The 14332-nt window shown below is 44.3% G+C and overlaps 1 protein-coding gene across 2 annotated transcripts; it reads left to right on the top strand.

Annotated features, from left to right (window-relative positions):
- The first annotated feature begins 2542 nt into the window (after nt 1-2542).
- On the top strand, nt 2543-14249 carry GINS4 (GINS complex subunit 4). 2 transcript variants are annotated; one of them, XM_047857012.1, is made up of 8 exons: nt 2548-2846; nt 3537-3651; nt 7587-7673; nt 8515-8628; nt 10060-10157; nt 10324-10412; nt 13081-13171; nt 13254-14249. In XM_047857012.1, the coding sequence occupies exons 2-8, from the start codon at nt 3556-3558 to the stop codon at nt 13348-13350; spliced, it is 672 nt and encodes a 223-aa protein (XP_047712968.1). In that variant the 5' UTR covers nt 2548-2846; nt 3537-3555; the 3' UTR covers nt 13351-14249. The 2 variants fall into 2 exon arrangements, with proteins under 2 accessions (XP_047712970.1, XP_047712968.1); XM_047857014.1 differs by lacking the exon at nt 7587-7673 and having other exon boundaries at nt 2543-2846.
- Nucleotides 14250-14332: the final 83 nt, after the last annotated feature.

Raw genomic sequence — 14332 nt, 5'->3', positions numbered from 1 at the left:
ATTAAAGCCCAGAGAAGTGACTTGCTTATGGCTACACCTCTACCGAGTAAGGAAGCAGGAATTGGACCCCTGCTCCCCAGTTAAGGAGAAGAGGGAGACTGGACAAGGCAGTTGGCACCAGAGAAGGGAAGTCTCTGGGTCAGTAAATTAATTAATTGGTACTTGTGTGGAAAAGTTATCAGGGCTTGGACTCAAATCTACAACACTTAAGAATATTAGTAATGACACTAAAAAGCTATGCAGTAATGAAAATTATGGAAAAATGGGATTGAGCTCAAAGACTAATGTTTTAATCATCTAAATCTGCACAATAAACCACCCCAAAACTTAGGAGCTGAAAACAATATTTGGCTCACAAATCTGCAATCCAGGCAGAGTTCTGCAGGGACAGCTCATCTCTCCATGTTAGCTGGGATTGCTCACAGTCTGAGAGTTAGAATCATCTCAAGGGTCACTCAACTCAGGCATCTGGAGGACAGAACATGGGACTGCTGTGGCTCGTCAGACAGCAGTCTCTATCTCCATGTGACCTTTCCATGTGGACCTTTCAGCATGGCAGCTACAGGAGACCCAAGCTTGTGTATCAGCTCATTGCTCCCAAGAGATGTAGCTCAAGAAAGAGAATCATGTGGAGCCTGCACAACCATATGTGACTTAACTCTGGAGGTCATTCAGCATCACTTCTGCCACATTCTCCTGATCAAGCCAATTACAAAGTGTTGTCAAAAACTGACCTCTTGGCTCCAGAGCCAAAATATGTAACATGAATACAGAGTTTGGGTACAAAGAAGGAAGATAGTTTATTACTCTGCCAGGGAATAGAGGCTGCAGCAGGCTAATGTCCCCCAGGACTGCAAGCCCACCCACAGTAAAAGGCTGAAGGGTTTCACAAGAAAATACAGGATCAAGGTAGTTTCAATAGGAATCTGGTACATGCTGCCAGCCACCTTCATTATGCCCTCAAGCTGGTCTCATGACTAGCACTGGCACTGGCCATCCCAGTCTCATTTCTGAGTATGCACTGAGATCAGTGAGATGTCAGCATCAATACCAAGTTCCTGGAACAAAGGATTCTACAGAAAAACAAGTGAAGGGGAGGAGAAGGCTTCAAGAATTAGGAAAAGAAAAATTTGTTCAGTTGAAAGTCAAGCCTTGCTGAAGGGTTTACATCTTGATTTCCATCCATCTTTACATTTCTATAGTGGTCTCAGAAGGTCTTCCCAGATTTAAGAGGCAAGAACACAGACCCCCACCTCTCGGTGGAAGAGCATCAACATCGTAAGAAGAGTATATGGGATGAGATCTATACCAGAGCATCTGTCTTTGGAAAACATAACGACAATGACTGAAAACCACTGGACTACCAAACCATTGAAACAGAGTTGAAAGGGACCTTGAAAAGGCCATCCATTTGTCACTAACAAAACTCATTCTGAGAAGACAAGCTCAAATGTAAATGTCCCTTCCTTTTGGAATCCCTCTTTGATGTCCCCCCAGCTTCTATAGCCCTTTGTAAATACTCCCACTCTTCCAATCAGTATATTCCATTTTCAAAATATGGTTGTAATCAGGCAGGTACTACCCACCTGTCAATTAGCCAAACTTCTTTTTCTAATATGAGTATGGCATAGGAAACATCACAAGGAAAAGAGTCTTCTGACTGCTGGGGAAGTGACACTTCAGGGGAGCAGCGACTGGCACTTTGCACAGAAAACAGAGCAGAGGGACAGAATCAGCAATTCAGAGAAAACCTGACATCACGCAAAGAAAAAATATATATACATACATATGCTTTTGTCCTACATTAAAGGTAGATGGGGCGCCTGGGTGTCTCAGCAGGTTAAGGAACGGACTGTTGATTTCGGGTCAAGTCATGATCTCACCCTTGGTGGGATTGAACCCTATGTTGGGCTCTGCACTGACAGCGTGGAGCCTGCTTGGGATTCTTTCTCTGCCCCTCCCTGAGTGCTCTCTCTCTCTCTCTCAAAATAAATAAATAACCATTTTAAAAAATGTAGAAGGCATAGCAGTACAGTAAATGTCAAAACCTGGAGAGTGAAGCAGCTAGGATAGAAGCATAGCCTAAAGCAGCGTTCTCCAACCTCACCTGCGTTAGTTTTGCTTGGAGAGCCTGTTGAAACACCCCCAGAATTTCTGACTCAGTAGGTCTAGGTCAGGCCTGAGAATGTGCATTTCTCACGGGTTTCCCGGCAATGTTGCTGCTTGTGGTCTGGTACCACCCTTTAAGAACCACTAGCCTCAAGGTTTTTAGACCTGGACGTAGTGGCCACAGTGAAGCCCTGGCAAGAATGAAGGAACCAGAGAGCCACAAGAGCGGTGGGCAGAGAAGATGACCCAAGAGACGGAAGTGGCCTGATTTTAACAAAGCCCATTTCTGTTGATGGCCTCCCTGCTGGCCAGGGCGCGCTCTCGGGGCATTGCATCCCAGGGACCCGAAGGCTGCCTCCGACGCACTCCCGCAGTCACGAGGCGCCCCCTCCAGACCTTCCCTGGGCGGTGTCAGACGCGAACGCACAGGAAGGCGGCCGAGCGAGGTGGGCTGGGCTCACCTCCTTTCCTGAGGCCGCAGGGCGCGCTAGACGCGGAGAGCCGAGTCCCCGCCCCCGGCCGTGATTGGTCAGCGCCACCCGAGCGTGGTGACGTCGTGCGGGGGCGGTAAGTTTGGGAGAAGAGCGCGGGAGTTGAGAAGGGTCGGCTACATCCGGGAAAGGCCTTGAGATTGTCGTTCCGCCGCCAGTTGCTCCTTGGGAATCTGGGGCAGCTCCCCAAGATTTTCCAGTACCGCCTGCTACCTCAGAGTGCCTCTCTGCCTCCCCGGTGCCCAGGTGAGCATCCAAGTGGGCGAGTGGGACATCTGGGTGTGTGTGTGGGTGTGTGTGTGTGTGTGTGTGTGTGTGTGTGTGTGTGTGTTGGAGGAGGGGATAACTGTGCTCCTGTGGCACCGAGAGACGAGAGGAACATGCTCACTTTCCCGGATTCTCCGAGGGCATCCTCTCGTCCCCGCCACCCACCTTCTTAGCCTTTGGGATCACTGGTCTGATGTTGCTGGGCCTTGTGGCTCTAGGAAATTAAGCATTCATTAGTTCTTCCAACAGGTTTAAGTGTCTGCTGTGAGTTAAGCACGGCGCCAAGCGCAGGAGTACACAGGTAATGATGTCCCAGTACTTACAAGTGCCGGGGACAAAGCAGATGCGTGATTTATATTTGAACTGAAGTGAACACAGCCCGCAAGGAAAGGACTTCTACCAGGAAGACAAACAGTTACTGCCTGGTGTGATAGATGCTTGATTCGAGATGTACCTGGAAACACTTTTTAAGGGGTGACCTCTTTGGGGAACTGATACCTGACTTAAGGTTCAAAAGAAGAGGCAAAGAGTTGGAAAAATTCAAAGCCTGTGAATTGACTAGCCACTGCCAAGGAGCCTCTGTAACACCAGTTGTAGATATACAGTTGCATATTATTGCAAATATATGGAAAACACATTGCAGGGTATTGGTTCTTTTATTCCCATTAGGTTCCTGGTTTCAGAGAAGATGACAGAGGAACTGGACCCCACAGCACAGGACTCTGATGGGGGTAGTGAAGAGGTGGTCCTGACTCCTGCAGAGCTCATTGAAAGCCTGGAGCAGGTACGCATTAATAAAGGTGGTTATTTCATAGAGTTGCTGTGAGGGTTAAATGAAATGATATATGTAAAACACTTAGTATATTGTTTGACACAAGATAAGCACTCAATGTTAGCTGTGAGTAGTAATAATTCTTACAATAATCCAATAATGTAGGTGTTACTGTCCAATGTGAATCAAGTCTCTTTGACTCCAAAATGTGTGCTCTTCAACTACTACACTCGTTGCCTTATTCTTGTCTTCTCCCTTTAACAGCCCCTTTCCAGAACTGCCTCATGTTTGTTACTTTAGTATTCATTCTGTCCTACCATGCATGTTATGAGTGACAAAAGAAGGATAATTTTAAAACTGTATCCTTATATGATAATCTGTGATGATAATTAAGGAGTAATTCTTAATTTGTTTTTATATCACAGACCTTTTTGAAAATCTGGTGAAAACTGGCTCTTTTGTCCAGAATAATATATGCATACACACACATGCAGAAATTTTACATATAATTTCAGGAGATTCACAGACACCCTGAAATCTGCTCACCTAGTTTAAGAGCCCCTGTTTGTTAGGAAAGGATTCATTAAACAAAAGTCCAAAAGCACAAAGCATAAAGGAAAAAACAGATACATTCAACTGCATTAAAATTAAAAACTTTTTTTTTTTTTTTTACATCTTGATGACAGTAAAAAGACATGCTGCAAAACTGGGAGAAAATTGTTCACAATATTAGTATCCACAGTATCTAAACAAACTTTACAAACTACTCAATAGAAAAAATGAAGTCCGAACAGGCATCTCCCAGAAGTGGAAACCCGGAGGGCCAGTAATACCTTGAAAAAGATGTTCAATCTTTTTAGTGATCAGGAACATGAAGATTTAAATCCCAAGGAGATACCATTTCATACCCATCAGATAGGCAGAAATGAAAAAGGTGAATAATATAAAGCAAGGACGTAGGGCCATTTGCACACCTGTATATACTGTGGTGAATTGGTGCACTTTGGAAAATAATTTGTTCTTGTATTGTCAGGTTGAAAGCATACATATCTTGTGTCCTAATCATTCTACTCCCAGGGACAACCCTAGAGAAAACTTCCAGGAGACATGCACAAAACGTTAATAGTATTGCTTGCAAAAGTTAAAAACCAAAAATAGCCCAAATATCCGTCAACAATAGAATGAATAAAAATCATGAGATATGTGTGTGTACACACACACACACACACACACACACACACACACACAGCAGGAAAAAAACCAGCAATAAAATGAGTGAAAGGTAGCTCCTGCGACAACATGGGTCACTCTCAAGAGAATAATGTAGAACAATAAAAAGTAAGTTTTTGAAGAAACGATTTATGTTAAGCTCCACCATTTCCAAAACTATTGTTTGAGGCCGAGCTTGTGGCACACACTGGTGCACTGCCGTGCCTCATCATGTTGACCATCTACCCTCTGGGACAGCCAGAGGCAACCCAGGCTGGTTGCCTCTTTTGGGTACGAGGGGCTCCTTGGAAGGAAGCCTGAGGATAGTGGGGTCTGACAACACAGCCCCGGTTGGCGGAAGGTGAGTATGCCTCACGTCTCAGGCCTGAAGCTCCGTTGCAGTGCCCCGAGTATGCCATGGCATGGGTCCACCACCTGGACAGCTGCCGGAGCCGGACACAGACTCAGAGGCTGCACAGCATGGCCTGAGGAGCAGCCTGACGGGCCATTGATAAACACAGCTCCGGAATCATGTATAGGATACTCATGAATACCTGTTAAAAAAATGATTTAAAAGTTATTGCCTACAGTGCAGATTTTCTCATTTTAATGATTGTATTAGTTTGCTAAAGCTGTATAATGAAGCGCCACAGATTGGGTGGATTAAATAACAGACCTGTATTTTCTCATCTCTGGAGGCCAGAAGTCTGAAATCAAGGTGATGGCACTGTATGTTTCTTCTGCAGCTTCTCTCCTGGGCCTGTAGATGGCCATCTTCTCCCTGTGTTTTCACATGATCTGCCATGTGTGTCTGTGTTCAGAGTTCCTCCTCTTGTAAGGACATAGGTCACTGGATTAGGGCTCACCTAATGACCTCATTTTAACTTGATTATCTCTGTAAAGACCTTATTTCCAAATACAGGCACATTCAGAGGTGCTAGGAGTTAGGACTTGAACATATGGATTGGGGACACAATTTAGTCCATAATGATGAACAGCTTGTCATTAAAATTTTTGATCAGGAACCAGATACAGCTATTTCAAACATAGAACCTGATTGTTAAAAAAAAGCCCATGGATTTAAATGTAAGTTTCTCACTAAATATATTAAAAACTTTTTTTTGAAGGTTTTACACTTCTATAGATTTTCTCCTAATGTTTTATACATTTTTATCAAAATAATTTCATAATGTCAATGAGAAATCTCCCTCATATCTACCCCATTTCACCCCAGTGTATACCCAGAAAGTGCTTTCATTTTCTTTGAAATCATTGGGAATTGTTATGTAGAGATACAAACAAATGTAGTGACACTGTGGAGAAAATTAAATACTAAGGTCAGGCTAACGAATACCTTTGAAGAGGGAGGGAGCCACAGAGACTTTTAAAGTAATGATAATACGTGTTAATGAAGTTCTGTGCACACAGGCATTTATATTTCCATTCCTGTTGTATGTACTAAATATTACTGTACCTATTCAGTATTTAATAAAATCAGTTAAAAAGAAAAACTCCTGCTTTATTAGTCCTGTATGACAATTTGGGCTTTCCTCACGTATAATGCTACTTGAAAATACAGACTGTCGGGGAGCCTGGGTGGCTCAGTCGGTTAAGCGTCTGACTTCAGCTCAGGTCATGATCTCGCAGTCCGTGAGTTCGAGCCCCACGTCGGGCTCTGTGCTGACAGCTCAGAGCCTGGAGCCTGTTTCAGATTCTGTGTCTCCCTCGCTCTGACCCTCCCCCGTTCATGCTCTGTCTCTCTCTGTCTCAAAAATAAATAAACGTTAAAAAAAAATTTTTTTTAAAAAGAAAATACAGACTGGTTGCAGGTGCTTGAGCATGTGAGAAACATTTTTATGATAGTACCAGTACCTAGTATTTAATAATGTGTCTTCATGGTGATAATTGGAGATGCAGAGACTCAAGGACATCAAAAGGAATAAAGTGAGCCTGATTGGCATGTAATTCTGAGCTATGCTGAAACTAAATTTCCTGTAATTGAAAGAGAAGATTAGTTTTCCTCAGTCACTTGTGGATATTTCAGTTCTCTAAGCCTTGGTAATTTCTGAAATGTACCAAGCATCTGGGCCTGAGTCATACATAAATTAAGGATTTAACCTCTTGTTCCAAAACTATTTAATAGATGAATATCCTTTTATATTGTGATCCTCTATACTTTTAGGCAGTTAGTAAATAATCTGTGTTTTCTCGTTAATAAGATAAGGATAACTGTATCCATTTCCTCTCAGATGGTATAGTGATGAATGAAAAAGTATTTGTAAATTGGCTCTAAGCTTCAAGAATGAGGAGATGTGTGGATTTATGTGTTACTTCATCTCTTACAATAGAATGGTGCTGGTGCCCCCTGGTGGGAAGTAGCAGGTGAAGAAGTAGAAATGTGTTGTTATTTGGTGAAAGGTACAGTTTGAACACCAGGTGGTGTTACTCTCAGTAGTAGGTATCATACTGACAACATTTTTGGAATGAAGTGATTTTTCTTTTTTTGTAATGTCGGTTAACTATAAGATTGTAAACACAGCCTACCTACTAAAAAAATAGAAAAGCTATCATAAACGTAGCTTGTTTTGAAAGCATTTCCAGTATTTCCAACTCACAGGCAAACAGTTTTCTTTGTCGGAAATAGCTGTGGTTTTCATGGGATATGTACAGACTCACAGGGTATTTTGCTCCATTGTGAATGATACTGATATATATGGGGGGGGGGCATTGTTTTTTAGGCCTGGATGAATGAAAAGTTTGCCCCCGAGCTGCTGGAAAGCAAGTCTGAAATTGTAGAATGTGTCATGGAACAGCTAGACCACATGGTAAGAATTGCTTATGTCAGGGTTACAAAGGAAGAGAACTTTAAAAGGGTTTGTCAGCATAGTGAGAGGTTGTAACCTGTTTTGTTTGTAGTCTTTTTTGTTTGGCCCAGCCTTGTTTTGTTTTGTTTTGTTTTGTTTTGTTTTGTTTTTAATATTGAGTTGGTTACCTACATTTATAAAGCATGAGTGTTCCTTTGAATATCTAGACATCAGCTCTCCCTGAAAAGTCTAAAACCCTGTCAATACCAGACCCACATTTCTATATGAGAACAGCTGACCAGAGCTGGGTAAGGGCAACCCCCCCCTTTTCATGTGCTATCTGCTCCCCACAGTCCCTAACTGCCCACCTTTCTCAGATACCTTGCCTGCCTGACCCCCACAGACACTTGAGTTTGTGGCCCTTGGCTTTCATGAGCTGAGCTTAAGTCCTTATCAGCCTCAGAGTACCTTTAAAACATTGGTATTTTATCATTTCTCAACTGGTGATTTAACACTGCTCTTGGACATTTTTTCTGCTATACTCTCTCCTTTACAATTAGACCAGAATTCTTCTAGGCCCTTCTGACTGACCATATTCAGATTTAATTCAGATGGTTGTTTTCTAAAAGTAAATGAGAATTGTTTGAACTTGTTATAATGAGGCTGTAGTCACATCTATATTATTTGTGTATGCAAATGAGAACTCTCAGGAGTTTTTTGGTTCTCCTTTGACCTAAATGTAGTCTTTGAGTCCTCAACACTGCCAGGGATGATAGTCCCTGTGGAATTGTGCAGATTAAACAAAGAAGGTCCTTAGTCTGAATATCATGTTTTTTATACACTTCATTTTCTCTTTTAACAGGAAGAAAATCTCAGGAGAGCCAAGAAAGGGGACCTGAAGGTCAGTATCCATCGAATGGAGATGGAGAGGATCCGCTATGTCCTTAGCAGCTACTTGCGATGTCGGCTCATGAAGGTTTGACATGGAGATGCCTGTGGGTGTTAAGGCAGTGCAGTTTGTAATATAGATTGAGTGTCTTGGGGGAGAAGTTGGGCTGGGGCCTGGGAGAATCCAGGGCCTGAAGGTGCTGCAAAAACCAATATCAGGGTAGCTAAAGAGTAAAGAGGACAAAAGATTATTCTGGAGAAGCATGAATGGAACATGTGTTGCACACTTCTGAGAACACATTTATAGTCTGTTTATCAGCTGTGTGGATGGTGCCCCGTTGAATTACAACATGGCAGTCCTGCAGAGTCGTTTGCATCAGTTGGCCAGGGAATAATGACCAAAGGAAAACCAGTTTCAGAAATTATTTTGTACCCATCTTGTCGCCAGTGTCAAATTGACCCTGATAACTTGACATTCAGCTATAGTTCTGAGGTCGTCTAACTTTGCAATGAAATTGCAAAACTTAAACTCCTTTTAACAGATAAGCGCTCATTTATCTCGGCTCCAGGTCCTTCCCATTGTCATTTCCCTACTTGCATTTCCTTCCACATTTTTTCCAAGCTTGCCTCATTGTGGACTTCATCCTTGCTAGTTATATTCTTATAATTAAGAGTCACTATTCTGTCTGCTTGTGCATTCTGTATTCATCTTTCCAGCTTTTTTATGTTCTATCTCATAGAAAACAACCTTTACAGTTACCTAGAAATGTTAAGTGATATCCCCTGTCTCCCTCATAAATATCATTTACAGCTGTATTTTCATATTTTCTTTCATGAAAGCCTCTCATCCTTTTAATTTATTTTTATTTATTTTTTTAATGTTTATTTATTATTTTTGAGACAGAGAGAGACAGAGCATGAACAGGGGAGGGGCAGAGAGAGAGGGAGACACAGAATCCGAAGCAGGCTCCAGGCTCTGAGCTATCAGCACAGAGCCCGATGCGGGGCTCGAACTCACGGACCGCGAGATCATGACCTGAGCCAAAGTCGTATGCTTAACCGACTGAGCCACGCAGGCACCCCTCCTCTCATCCTTTTTAAATGGTCTTCCTTTTTAGAGCACTTATCTTTGCTCGGAATTCTTTGAAACCTGCCTTCTTGAAATCTTGAAAGTCTAGAAAGGGTCATGACCATGAAGACTTGCTTTTTTTTTTTTTTTAAATGTTTATTTGATTTTTTGAGAGAGTGAGCAGGGGAGGGGCAGAAAGAGAGGGGGACAGAGGATCTGAAGTGGGCTCTGTGCTGACGGCGTGAGAGCCCAACATGGGGCTCAAACTCACGAACCACAGGATCATGACCTGAGCTGAAGTCCAGATGCTTAACCGACTGAGCCACCCAGGCGCCCCAAGACTTGCCATTTTTTGAAGTCAATTCTAGATTAACCTCAACCCATTTCAGAAAACTAGTATATTTGACTCTTGAATCCTGACACATTTTCACGATTTTTATTTATCCTCAGATAGAGAAGTTTTTCCCTCATATCCTCGAAAAGGAGAAAACAGCCCACGAAGGGGAGCTATCTAGCCTTTCTCCAGAGGAGCTGGTCTTTGCCAAACAGTGAGTAAGCAGGACACAGGGGGACTGCTTTCTTTCCCTGGCTTGTGAGCATGAGTTTTGGTGGTTGTCTCCATGGATCCGATGGCTGGGCCACTGGTGTGCGTCCACCAACCCGGCAGCTCCTGCCAGTCATGTGGTCACAGCAATTTGGATTCCTGTCTTTCAGGTACATGGCTAACACAGAGACGTACCTCAAGAATGTTGCCTTAAAGCATATGCCTCCTAACTTACAGATGGTGGACCTCTTGAGGTCAGGTGAGCAGAACGCTCTCTTTTCAGACATAGCTTCAGGTGCCTTGGAATAAGATCTTCATGTTTACTCTCAAGCCTGGAAAAGTAAGTATTGTAGATAAGCAGAAGAGGGAAGAGAGGAAGTGTTGTGCGTTAAAAACAAATCATTAAAAGCAGGTGTAAGGGTAGCCATTTCAGCATGACTTTTGTGGTCTTCAGCTTAGGCTGAAATTCTTATGACTGCCATTAAAAATGTAGACTTGCTCATGTTCAGTCATTCATTCCTTCAGTCGGTATCTGCTGGGCATCCACAGCATGCTACACTTTTCTGAGACTGAGGAGGCAAAGGTCTCTACATTCAAGGGGCTCGTACTTTTCCACAGATTCCAACCCATGCAGGGACTCCCTAGCTACCAAGGAGGAGTTAAATAGGCTAAACAGACCTTCAGTGATTGCCACTCACTTCCCAGCCACCCAGAGGAAGGGCTTCCAGTATTTTTTGTTGTGTGGGGTGTCTCATGGAAAGGGGAGCAGGGCTGAGAGCGAGAGGAGAAAGGGAAGGCAGCCAGGAGAAGAGAAACCCAGCCAAAGCTACCTTTGTGCCCATCTCGCACAGTCCCCCAAACATCCTGCTGAGCCAAGGGAAGGGAGTTACGGTAGTCACGCTCAACCCTGGATCAGCCAGTTGGGGACCCCTGACGTGTAGGTTAAAGTCCATGGCCCTCAGCTGTTGGCAGCTTGACATATCCCAGCAGAACCTCATCCAGCAAAATTGCCAGGCCAAATGAACCGTTCTCTGGGATCCACCTTGTTCACAACCTGCATGTAATGTGCTGAGTCCACAAGTTCAAGTACAACTGAGCCCTGGGAATTCATCTCCCACACATCCTGTGCTGGGGGCCACTCTGTGAGCCCTGTGGCAGGAGGATGGTTGCCCGGGCGTCTCAGTCAGCTCAGGCTGCTATAATGAAGTACGAAGACTGGAGGGCTTAAAAAACATTTATTTTCTCTAGGCCAGAAGCCTGCGATTGGGGTGCTAGCAGGCTTGGTTTCCTCTGGGGCCTCCTCCATGGCTGCCGCTCTGTGCACACAAACCCCTCATGTCTCCTCCTCTTCTTATAAGGACACCAGTCAGCCTGGACTAGGCCTACCCTAATGGTCTCATTTCAGCTTAATTACCTCTTTAAAGGCTGTTTCCAAATACATTCCCATTCTGAAGGACTGGGCTTAGGGCTTCAACAAATGAGTGTTGAGGGGACACAGTGCAGCCTATGACACCAGGAGCAAGGCAGACCCATAGCAGATTTGTGGAACTCTGAAGTGGTCAGTTGGTGGACCTGCCTGAGGAAAACAAAAGCTCCAGTCCGTGTCCAGTTCGGTCACTTTTGTCTGCACCTTGGAAGAATAGGAATGAAGCAAGGACCGTATCCCTAATCATTGCCCAGTGCTATCGCATCTGGTTGATTCAAACAGCCATGAGCATGCTTCTGAATTCCTGAAACTGACTTGAACTGAATTCTACTCACTGCTGGCGGACACATTCTAAAACACTCACATGCCACTTGCCCCAGATCCCTTCCAAGGACTAGAACCAGGCCCCCTGGAATTGGAAGCTTGCAGGGGGATCCGCCTGCCCCAGTGAAATCAGTCGTGCTTAGTTAGCCCAGGTGCCCTGAGTCCCCCTCAGACCTCTGGAGTACCGTAGACCCCACTGGCAGAGTGGGGGAAGGTATTTTGAAATCTAAGCTGGGTTCCCTAGAATGAGTAGCTGCTCAGTGGGGGCAACTGACCCTGTGAAGTTGGAGTCTCTTTGGCAGGCCCCAAACTGTGGAGCGGCCCGGGGAACCCCCTTACACCTTTGAGCCAATTATCCTGAACCCCCACCTGTGGGTGAGGGAATCAAGGGCAACATGAATGCTGAGCTAGCCTCTTAGAACTGAGAGTTATCCAGTAGGTTCTCAGAACCTGCAGCTGATGGGAGTCCTCTGGGCACACATGGAGCTCTGGGAAGTGAAGAGCTGTCGAGTGACCCAGCACAGGGCACCTCCTTACGTGAAATGTTGGCTGATGGTGGAAGAGGCAACAGCCTCTTACCCTGTAATCAGCCAGTGAAGGACCACTTACAGTGAAAGCCTGTATTCCGTAGTCTGACATTCAAGACTATCCCATCACCCAGTCTTTTTCATTCTCCCTCCTCCCACTCCCTTGTATAAAAATATTGCTCACTAGATTTATACACTCTGTCCTCCCAGAACGTCATGTATATTTCTACCTTGGCCCTTGGTATTACCTCCCAGGCTCACTTTCCCTCATTAAGTCTGCATTGACTCCTTTCTCCCCACTTCCCTGAGTGAATGTGCCACCACTGTGAGGCTTTATCAGATGCTGCTGGTAGCCCTTTCCAAAGAGACCACGTGTTACGCTTGCTTGTGTCTTCCATGGTGTGTGGCGGGATTCCCAGCACATTTTACATATTGTCATCTATTGCACGAGCTGTTGCTGTGTGAAACCATGGATGGGAAGCGTGCTGTTTCCATAAAGAGCCAGATGTCTCCTCAAAGTTACCCCTCCCCCAAAATGCTTTCACATCAGGGGTCCCTTAGTGCTCGGGATAGTTAATCCCAGCAACTTTCCCGTATTGATCTTGTGAGCTGCTGAACATTTTCTGACTCCATTATCATTTCTCTGGCAGTTCCCAAACCAGATCTAGATTCATACGTGTTTCTGAGAGTGAAAGAACGACAGGAAAACATACTGGTAGAACCAGAAACAGACGAGCAGAGGTGAGTCCTTGACCATGGGAAATCTTACTCCATTGGGGCACCAGCTCAGCTCTGTGGATACATTTTTTTCCTTCTTTTTCAGGGACTATGTGATTGACTTGGAGGAAGGCTCACAGCACTTGATCCGTTATAAAACCATTGCACCTCTGGTGGCTTCTGGAGCTGTTCAGTTGATTTAAAATCAAAAATAAATAAACAAGAATGATGGGCTGGAACCTTAAAGGAAATATTTAGAAACTTTTTCCCACTTTGTCTCTCAGGACAGCAGATCTCCTCCGCAGTGCTGTGGATCCCTTGGGCATTGAGAAGGAGCTCAAGGACCTCCCTGGCCACACAACCTGACTGCTGTTTTAGCCACAGTCAGTAGATGGAGCCATCGCTCTGCTGATTCCACGTGCTGGGCAGGGACCTGGAGATTCTCCCTTTATGCGCCTGTTCCAACAGAAGATAAAATATCTTCTAGGGTATCTCACTAGATTGTGTGAAGTAACCTTCTGAAACCTCTCATATTGGACTTATAATAGTTTCTGTCCTGGCTAACTGAGAATCACAACTAAACCAATAAACCATTATTAAGTCTGTTTTGTGGCAGAAGGAGCCTCGGGGCAGTTCTCATTTTGTAGCCTAATGAAGGATGTTCTCCCTGCTGCTAAGCTGCAACCCTTCCCTGAATCTCAGGCAGCTTGGCCAAGCCACCCTCCAGGCCATCTGGCCATTCTTGGCCAGGAATGTTAACAGCAACATTAACTATCCTATCTTGTGACCTCAGCAGCGTTTCTGTTTTTAGCTCTACTTTCTCAAGGGAAGTGGATGAAATTAAACTAATATGAGGGGTGAGTATCACAGGGATACCTGAAGGGAGGATGTAGAGACAGTGAATGAATCGTCTTTTCCTTGAAACATGAGAAAAAGGAACCTGCATTCCAGTCCTTCCTTGCTGACGAGAAGGCAGCAGATTTTCATTTATATGATGTAGGCTTTTAGAGTAATCGATGTAATATGGTTATCATTTCCAAGAGAAATCACAAAGTGGAAGCAAGGAAGGTTTTATTCATTAATAAAAAAATTTTCTATTTCATGCAGTGCTTTGTTTTTTCCACAGTGACTTTACCCTCTTCAGCCATGTATAAAACAAATATGTATTGAGCATACAGTGTGCCA

This window comes from Prionailurus viverrinus, chromosome B1 (genome assembly GCF_022837055.1).
Source record: "Prionailurus viverrinus isolate Anna chromosome B1, UM_Priviv_1.0, whole genome shotgun sequence".
Classification (NCBI taxonomy): domain Eukaryota; kingdom Metazoa; phylum Chordata; class Mammalia; order Carnivora; family Felidae; genus Prionailurus; species Prionailurus viverrinus.
This window is presented reverse-complemented; position numbering and strand designations above follow the sequence as displayed.

What these genes read in the sequence shown, in the direction of transcription:
- GINS4 (XM_047857012.1), top strand. Translation starts at nt 3,556, where the DNA reads ATGACAGAGGAACTGGACCCCACAGCACAGGACTCTGATGGGGGTAGT. An exon ending in TGGAACAGCTAGACCACATG is followed by an intron (nt 7,674 to 8,514) that starts GTAAGAATTGCT and finishes CTCTTTTAACAG; the next exon opens with GAAGAAAATCTCAGGAGAGC. An exon ending in GGTGGACCTCTTGAGGTCAG is followed by an intron (nt 10,413 to 13,080) that starts GTGAGCAGAACG and finishes TTTCTCTGGCAG; the next exon opens with TTCCCAAACCAGATCTAGAT.